Source organism: Neolamprologus multifasciatus, chromosome 22, assembly GCF_963576455.1.
Source record: "Neolamprologus multifasciatus chromosome 22, fNeoMul1.2, whole genome shotgun sequence".
Classification (NCBI taxonomy): Eukaryota; Metazoa; Chordata; class Actinopteri; order Cichliformes; family Cichlidae; genus Neolamprologus; species Neolamprologus multifasciatus.
The window spans coordinates 20,061,229-20,070,842 of record NC_140459.1 but is presented as its reverse complement, the minus strand read 5'-3'; the positions used below and the strand labels follow the sequence as shown (position 1 = coordinate 20,070,842).

The following is a 9,614-nucleotide window of genomic DNA, read 5'->3' as shown; positions in this document are numbered from 1 at the left end:
ACACAACTGTGTTTAAAGCTCACTGTGAGTATTCACTCCAAGTCTCTTTACTCCAACTCTACGGCATTTTTTAATAGCAACATCTTTTCATCATTGAAACCAAAAACTTAAAGCAGCAGCTGACGTCACTGACTACAGAACTCTTTGTATCTAAAGGTGCCAAATGTGCAGATGTGCCTAAAATAAAATTGTTAAATTAAAAAATAATAATAAAGTAAAATAAAAAATAGAATTGTTATGTAGTTTTTTTATGGTTTTATATATAATCACTGCAAACTGAAAACTAAGACTTTGTTTCTGAGGCAAATTGTAATATACAACAAAACTTAGATTATTGCATGTGAGTAGTTGTTTTGTTTGTTTTTAATTGAAAATTGCCCCATTTATTAATCCCAGTGCAACACAGACTTTCAAACACGAGTAAATTATAGAAATGTAGTCACTCAAACTTTTTTGTAATTTATATATTTAATTACTATAATAATGAAGTAAAAGGGGATTATGAAAGGCTCGTTTTTCTTCCTTTTTTATATTTACAAAAAACAGAATAAATTAGGCAATAGAGAAATAAAAAAGAAAAGAAAACTAAACAACAGATGAGTAAAAGATTTTTCATAGAAAAGGTACAAATAACAGATGAGGTATAAGCAGAGTGATCCATAAAGTGCTGTTTCAGTTCTTTAGAGTCCACGGCCCGCTGTAAAGCAAACAACCCACGTGTGGATTCATTGGGTCCAGCTCTGTGGATTATTGCACCGCTCTCTGTCCCTCGGTGCTGTGCAGTCTCAGTCCAGGGCTCGGGCTGCCGCTATTGTCCGTGTCGCTGGTGCCCTTCGTGAGCCCCGGCTCCCCGCCGTCCTCCGTGCTGTGTGTCCTTGCGTGCTTGCTGAGATGGTCAGAGCGCATGAATCGTTTGTGGCAGAGGGGGCACTCGAATCTCTTCTCTCCGGTGTGTGTGCGCAGGTGCCGCTGGAGCTCGTCAGAGCGCGTAAAGCGTTTCCCGCAGAAAAGCCAGTTGCAGACAAACGGCCTCTCCCCGGTGTGCCAGCGCAGGTGGGCCTTCAGGTGCGAAGTTTTGCCGTAAACTTTACCACAACCTGGGATGTGGCAGCTGTGCAAGCCCCTCCGCCGGGGACTCGTGTGCCCTTGGCCGAGGCTCTCCGCCTCTTGGCAGTTTGGACAGTCACAAGTGGTTCTACCGGAGTAGCGCCGTGAGGAGGAGCGGGAGGATGGGGGCAAAGAAACGACTGGGGAACCTGTGAGAGGAGGTGCTGCCGTGACCGGAGGCTCTGTGTAGGCTGCGGGAACAGGTGGTCTGAAGCCGTCGAAGAGATGTTGCGCCGCGGGGAGCAGGTGCTGAGAGGCACCGGGGCTGAAGTTAGAGCTGTAGTCACTGGTGTAGCTGCTCAAAGGAGATGGTAACCCGACTGTGTTCTGTGCGTCCACCCAGCTGCTGCCCATATCCCACCAAGCAGGAGGCCCGTTACCAGTATCCCCCACGGGTTTGAACCATGGATCATAGGGATGTGCATGCATCCTCGGATATATCCCGGCTATGCTTTCCACCGAGGAGGGAAATTTGGTCAGAAGCACGGGCCGCTGTGCGTGTGCGGAATTGGGAACGCAGTTGTCCGGTGGCACAGCGGTCTGGTACATCGAAAAATCATTCCCTAAAGAAGAAGTAGCAGCTGTCACAGTGAAAGCGCTAGAGGCGTCAGTCAGTCCGGTCCTGCTACTCCTGGAGGTCCCAGAAGAAACCCCAAACGAGGTGAGGCAGGTACCCAAGTTGCTGGTGACTTGCGAGTTCCTTCTCCATGGATGGAACCCTTTGACGAGTCCGGGGGCTCCCTCGGAAACAGCAGGGGAGCACGAGGGGCTGGGCTCCCCAATCCTGCTGCAGGTTGCGGCCAGCATGGCCAGCGGGGTGCTGCCTAACCGTGGCTCCTCCTGCGGGAACACAAAGCACGCATTTAGAGCCAGCACGCCACTGAAACCATGTGCGCAAAACACGCGTAAAAGGAAGCATGTAAATCAAATGAGTTGGACACAGTCTGCAAAACACAAATGAAGCTTACATTGTTGTTGTTTTATAACTTAACCAGCACCACAGCAGGTGGGATAACTTAGTAACTTATAAAACTTTAAAAAAAAAAATCGCTTTTCCATTAGACATAGCAACTCGCCATCAATAGCGCAAGCTGTGAAAGCTAAAAATGTAGATGGGAAAACAACTAAAGCTCGATTAATTTAAATAACGATACTTTTATTATAAACAGCGGCATTTAAACGAGATAAAGGAAATAAAATAAATATTAATCGAATAAGCAAATGGACAGACCCTTTTAAGAATTTGCTTTTGCCAAAAAATAATAATAAAAAATATTCAGAGAAAAACAAAAATTGCGTCGAAATGCAAACTCACCCCAAGCAGTGTGGCAGCCATGGACTCCGTGCAGTGATATCTTCTGCTGTCAGTGTCTGTGTGTGCTCTCGGTAGCTTGCGCGATAGGTCTGTTTTCCTCTCTGACTGCTTTGGTAGTAGTTGTATCTTCCCCGTGGCTTTGAAGTGGCGCTCAGCATCCGCTGGCCAATCAGAGATCAGCTGTCATTGTCTCCAAACATTTGTGCTCGGGGTCGTCATAAATTTCAAACGTTGTAAGCGAGTATAGTTTCAAAGTAAGAGTGAGAGAATATTTTAAAGTTTAAGGCATGAAATTCAAAAGGAGACACTGAAGCAACAGATGAGTGCGCAGAAACGTTCTTCCTTCTCACCACTTGGTCAAAATACACGTCATAACGCCACAAAAAGTGGCAGTGAATAGTTCCGTGACTGATTTAAGGCATTTCCTCATTAGGTTAATAAAAATGTAGCAGCAGTAATGCCATTAAGTTTCACGTGTATTTATATTTGATGCTCCATGTATTTCGTTACTGGACTTCGAACAGCGCAAGGCTCCATGATAAGGCAAAGTAGGCAAATTGCAGTTAAAATCCCCCAAACCTATCCACTGTCAGTTGAATTTAAAGCTGTGTTAAGGTTAAGTTACCCCTTAATTTAGCAATAAAAAGGCAACATTTAATAAACTAAAAAGCAACTACGCTGGCATAAGGGGATTTTGTACCATCGGCCAGGGAAGATAATGCGTGCTAGTAAACACAATAAAATACACAAGGGAAGCTTTCTGTGCATGTAAAACAGCAAAGCGCAGTTTTACTTATGTGTGACTTTACTCAGACGGAGAGGCTGATGAATGGGAGGCTGGTCAGGTCCGTCCCATCCTGTCCCTGGGGCGTATCCAGTCAGCCCTGGGGGAGGGAAGGGAGGATACCATCACTGCCTCTACAATTTCATCTTATTCAACACAAAACAAATTACTTTTTAAAATAAAGCACCTCTTTCTGTTCTTTTCCCTAATTTTATAACTCATTTAGACACTTGGCTAAGCTCAGACTAACAGTGGGAGGAAGTAACTTTTATTATTTGAATACATAGATAGTCCTACACTTAAATCAGGCATGTTTAATCTTTGTGATGACACACGCACCCTAGAAATAACCTAATGTAAGAGCAAAGGCACTTATATTTCATTTGAATTTCAAATGTAATAAAACAGCAGGATTCAAGCTACTTTCTTCATTTGCTTGATATATTGGTTTCCTGCCCTTACCTCATCGCTTTGACTATCCTAAATGAAGTCAGCTGCACACTCACAGAAAAGTTAATCACATCTCACAGTTTAAATCAAGTGGCTGCTAGTGTGCATAATTATTTTTGGTGTTGCAATGCAAAGTCCGATATATCATTTTAGCTTAGATTTCATGTACACTTCAAAATGTTAAGGCAGATGTTTGTTGTTTGTTTCTTGAAGGAAATTATTCAGCATATACTTGATGGTTTAAACACACCAAGATACTAATATCTCAAACATATGATGTACAATGCATTGACTTACTTGACCAGTGGCTAGATTAGTAGTGTATAGGCCTAACAACTCCGAACGAGGTCTGAGAACCTCTGCTTCCTTCCAAGGATTCAGTTATTCTCCAGGAAAATAAGAAATACATTGTTGGTCTGCTGTACTTGCACCTTTTTGTAAAATGTAGAGAAGCTAGACAAGCAGCTGCAAAGCCTTTTTAATTTTAAGTAAGTAAGGATGGCATGGTGTATCAGCTTAGATTAGAGGGGTACTTTACCCCAAAACCAAATTAAAATTTAATTTAATTTAAATTTAATTTAAAATTAAATTAAATAATGATACTTCCTACAGTCAATTTAGTTCTTCTGTAAATTGAACCAGGTGGCTTTGTATGGAAGTTTTTTTGTGCCACCAAAAAAGAGAAAAAAAGTGAAGAAATTGAATTTCAAAATTTCAATTTAATATCTTAAAATTTTCACTTGTTCAGCAGAAACTAAAAATTTCAAGTAATTCAACAATTTCATATCCCAAATTAAATTTTTGACATAATAACCCAGAATGTTGTTTTTTTTTTTTCTTCCCATTTTTTCTTACTGATGGAAGCTTGCATACATTTGCTTTGTTGTATTTAAAATAAATTTGAGTGAGGTCAATGTTTTTAGATCTTAGCTCCCTGGAAGAGCTGCATAAACACTAGAGGTGATTCACAGAGACCAAAGAATGATTTCGTGAAGCAACCATGAACGAAATAACTGCTGGCGATGTGAAGTGGGCGGGACCTGTAATAAACCTTTGGGCAGGCGACTGAAGTGACTACCAATGAGACTGAAGAATACCGTTGAGTGACATAAAACCACCTATAGGGTTACCTAGGAAACCATAACCTGCCAGTCCAAATGACCAGCTGTCAGTTTCAGAGAGAAATGTGTAACAAACAAAAAGCATTCAGTGTGTACGGTTTAAGGGGCGTGGCTATGTTGACTGACAGGTGTCCCAGTACAGGCAGCTGGCTCTGTGTCCGCTGGCCGACCAACCTTTGTTTGTTTGTGCTGCTGCTGTCTTTTTGAGCTTTTTAATGGATTATCTGTCATCCCAAAAATATCTATATGCTTTAGTTTTGAGTGAAACTGTAGCTCTTTATTAGCACTAATTAGCCGATATGTGTGTTTGCGAGCTGCACCCATACAGTTTGAGAATGTAACGTGCTAAACAAGCTAGCTAGCATTAGTTGTTAAAGTGGAATTCTACACTTTCATTCATCTAATGTAACTTCTCAAGGAAACCAAAAACAAAGAAGTGACGGCCAAAAATGCTCATGTTGAAGCTTCAAAATGCAAAATCTAAAAGCAGTGGGTGCCACCATGATGTCTTTGGTTTTCTTTCATACCGTCTACACTTTACACTGAGTTGTTTCTACAATTTCTTAGTTCAGTTTGTTTTGCAGCTATTGCTAAATCCACTGTGCTGTGGTGGACAATGTCACAGCTTTCAACTTAAAATTGGCTTCATAAATTTGATATGCTGGATTAGCTTCAAATGAATATTTGCTTACTCTACTTTGAAATGAAACCCAGAAAATAATTTAGAAGTTGGGCTTCATAGCTGTATAATTTTGGATTTGGGTATTTTAGTTATTACAGCGAAATCACAAAAACACGCACCTCTCAGCAGACTGGATGAAATGAGAGGCTCTGTTATTCCCCACAGCCTCGGGCAAGGCCGTATGCACAGGTGGAGTTTACAGTGGGCCATCTTCCCCTAAACCTAATCGCCATCTTCACAAGCCACCCAAACAGCTGTCCCTCTTTTCGAAGCATTCTTTTCCCACACTGAGAGTGTGTGCGTGTTTTTGTATGTGTGTGCTTTAAAGGCCCCCAGTGAAACCCTGTCTGAGCCTCAACCTGCTCCTTTAGCCACGATAATGACCGCATTATCACGCGCCATCGAACGTCAACAAAAAAAGATTGTCGTGTGCTTTCCAATCACTTTGTGGGCACTGAGACAGAAAGAGCTGGGAGAAAAGAGTGAAATAAAGATCTGGCACTTCTCCGGGAGAGGGGTGGGTGAAGTATTTTATTTCTCCTTGCTTTTTCTTCCCCATCTCCTCCTTTTGTAGGTTGGAGCATAGTCAGGAGTGATCCAGAGGGCAGGCCAGCCATCTTGGTCAGCTGCCCTGCTGAGACAATTAGCGGGAGAATCACAGAGTCAAACGACAAAGCTGCTAAACATGACAAAAAAAAATTCATTGTAACCAGGGGGTAGCCACTCAATTTTAGTTAAAAAAAAAAAGAAGAAGCATAGGTTCCAGACCTTGCGACAATCAATGTGTGGACACACATTAAGACGTTAAAATAAAATAAACTTTATTTTCTAAAGTGCAGGAAAAGTCATCAAGGTGAGCTGTGCGCCAGGATGTGCCTGAAGCAGCTCCTCCTTGGCTTCCTGTAATTACTCCACTGAGAGGGCACGTCCGCAGCCTGTCTGTCAGCACGAAGCTGATGGACGACTGTAGCAGCAGAGTCAGGGAAATTAGTTTGAGTTGCTGTGATGAAATCATAAGATTCACCCCTCTTTTTTTTTTTTAAGAAAAAAACCATCCCATAAAGAATCAGTACATAGTGAAATCTCTTCAACTCATTTACCCTTTGTATGCTTTTAATCACTCACATAGCAGCTTATTGGAATTCTAACGCTTATATATGATACAATAGCAAGAAAAGATAAATATAAGGTCATCGGAGGAGGACATCTTAAAAAGTCCAGTGCTTTAGAGTAATGGAAAGCAAGCGTAGAGAGGACTGGTTTCCATTGGTTTCATAGATTATCCCTTTGGTTAGTGGATACAGTGACAATAAGCTGCCCTGAAATCTGTAGAAGTTTACCTTCATTTTTCTGTCGCTCTCACGCACATACAGGGGTCAGAGAGGGCATCTCTCATCAGCCCGTGCAGCAGATTGAGGGAATCCAGGCCAATGTAATTACACTGTTGAACGGCTTCATTCGCATTCATGTATACAGCGCATATACATACACCAGCAGACAAACCCATTCATGAAATTAGAAAAAAAAAAAGAGGAGGAGGGAGGATTTGTCAGTGAGGAGAGAAAGGTTGGGAGGATGAGTGTGTAGACACCTCTGCCGAGTTTGTTTGGCTCAAGTTTTGGGATGAAGGTGAATTGAAATTGCATTTTATGAGCACTCTCTTTCCTCTCTTTATTCCGCACACACACACACACACACACACACACACACACACACACACACACAGACACACACACACGCTGAGGGTTAGTGTTGATGGATGCTCGGGGTTTGTTAAGTCGTACATCACAGAGGTCATTTAACCTGCCAACACATCTGCTGTCTCTGCCCTCAGAAAGACAGGAAGAGGTGGAGTGAGAAGAAAGATTTATAAAGGTGGGGAGGAGAATTATGCAGGGTGTGAGAGAATGAGACTGTGATTAGTAACTAGAGTGGATGAAAAGCTCTCATTCAGTCTCACTCGGAGTTTCACTCACACACACACACACGCACACAAACGCACACACATGCACGTTGTGCTGAAAGTGGTATCTTTTCAACAAGCATCTTCACTAAAGCTGCTTGCGTTATGAGTTTCTCTGCTCCTCCATCAACTTTTGTCTCGTCTCTGTTAACTACTCCCAGTAAAGCTGCTGATTTATGCCAAGGAGCTGTTCTGCGCACCGAGATATTAATGAGATGCCTCTGGAGGAGGAGTCTTCATTGATTTTTCTCAGAAGTCGTTGATGTTTGTGATGAAAGGGAGTGTGTACGCTGATTGCAGGTCACTGCTTGTATACACTCTTGCTGCACTCTGTTAACGTAGCTTAAACCTCATGGAGAGACCCCCGCCTTGTCTTCACATCATCTCAGTGTACATAACCCAAGTGTCACCTCAGGTTTGCAAATTTTAATATTAAAGTATTAAAAAAAAAACAACTGCTGGTCTACCAATTAACTGTGCTAGGAATTGACTAAATAGATTTTTATAAATATTTTGAATGGTGATGCAGTGATTTCTAGAAAGTAAATAGTAAGTAGAAGTAATTGTTTCATATTTTACTTTCTTTGTTTTTTCTCAAGCCATCTTTTACCACTGCTGCTAATTAAATGACAGTTTTTAAAGGTTTGGAAAGGTCGATGCTAACTTTAGGGTACTGCAATTGTGTCTACAGCAAACCCACAGATTAGTGCTGTCAACCAGTCCTTTAAGATCCCAGCTGCATGTTGCTCGGCATCTGTCGGTCAAATGCTGATTGGTTGACAGTGACCGGAACCGGGAAGGGAGCGATAGCGGAGCTCACAAGGAATGGGAAAAGCATGAAAACATAAAACAGTGATTGCAGTGGACACTTTTCATTGTTTTTTCTCTCTAAGACTTTATTTTATGGACACTACATTGACTTTTGTGCTTGAGCAGAATTGAGTTTGTTAAGTTTTGTTGTCTCGTGTGACTATTAGCGGATTCTCAACAATAACACGGAACTGTGGGCCACAGTGAAGGGTCAACCTCTGGGGCTATGAAAATGGATCCAACTGCAGTTTGTCAAATGACTGCTTTGACTGGCTGTAAACGTGATTCAGTCTCCATAGACTCTTATGTTTAAATGCCCAAAATCTATAGCAGAAATAAATATGTTTACAGTTTGATATAAAAACACTGATTGTTTCTACAGATAATTTCCCCTTCATAGCAAATACAAGAGGGTTTAATAGGGTTTGCATAACTTATTTAAATCCTACAATGGCTTAAAGTTATGCAGAGTTAAGTTTTTGTTCAGTGTGTGGTGTACATGAAATCACATTTTAACAGGGAAATAACTACAAAAACGATGCACATTGCTAACCAGTGCTAGCATTAGCAGCTAACTCTCTATATCTTCTATCCGGTCGTTAAGTGATGACGTGACGAGTCATACTTCCGGGCCCAAAGTAGTCTACGTTTAATATGGCTTTTGTGTTGTTAACATGTTTAATGTTTTGTATTTTCTTCTATTTAATCTCAAAAATCTCCTAAAACAGTCAGTGATCACTGTTGACCTCACCCGGCTTTTATTACTGCTAATCATTTATTTATGCTCAGTTTTTAAAACCTTAGGATGTAACTACAGCCCAGCCCATGCAGCAGTATATGAATGACTAACCTCGTATTGTGGATGGATTATCTCAGTTGTTCTCCTGGCTGAAGTTTGGTCCTTTTACAGCATCCTGCCATGCGATTACATTTGTTCCTGACCACCGAGAACACTCACGTTAACTTTTATCAAGTGGAAAAAAAGTTAGCTTGTTTATATTATGCTAACATAGCTGTGTCACTAGCGGTCACGTAGCACATCATTATATACCAGCTAGCCAAACTTCAGTAACCCTACAAATGTCACTGCTGTTTAGTTTTCTGTCTTCATTTATGTTGGAAGTGATAACAGAGCTGTACGTTTTAATTGGTTTCCAAAACCCCGCAGTCAGGACATGCTATATTGTATTTAGATAGAAGCTAGCGAGCTAACTTCCTGCTAACTTCTAACTCTGTTAAATGTAATAAATTCCATTTTCATGGATGCCTGGATGTTAAACTCAATTGTTACACCTGGTAGAGCAGAACACTGATCATTTTATTAAAGATTAAAGACTTTAGACAGTTTTTCAACTCTCAGTAATGCCATAGTGATCGTTTGA

The 9,614-nt window shown here is 41.3% G+C and overlaps 1 protein-coding gene across 1 annotated transcript; it reads right to left on the bottom strand.

The window, feature by feature from the left end:
* Positions 1-114: 114 nt before the first annotated feature.
* sp8a (sp8 transcription factor a) lies at positions 115-2,458 on the bottom strand. Its single transcript, XM_085148656.1, has 2 exons — positions 2,423-2,458; positions 115-1,947 (listed from the first exon to the last, which is right to left on the bottom strand). Exons 1-2 carry the CDS (start codon positions 2,441-2,443, stop codon positions 748-750), a joined length of 1,221 nt encoding a protein of 406 aa, XP_085004782.1. The 5' UTR covers positions 2,444-2,458; the 3' UTR covers positions 115-747.
* Between the last annotated feature and the right edge of the window lie 7,156 nt (positions 2,459-9,614).

What these genes read in the sequence shown, in the direction of transcription:
- sp8a (XM_085148656.1), bottom strand. Translation starts at nt 2,443, where the DNA reads ATGGCTGCCACACTGCTTGGG. An exon ending in TGGCTGCCACACTGCTTGGG is followed by an intron (nt 1,948 to 2,422) that starts GTGAGTTTGCAT and finishes GTGTTCCCGCAG; the next exon opens with GAGGAGCCACGGTTAGGCAG.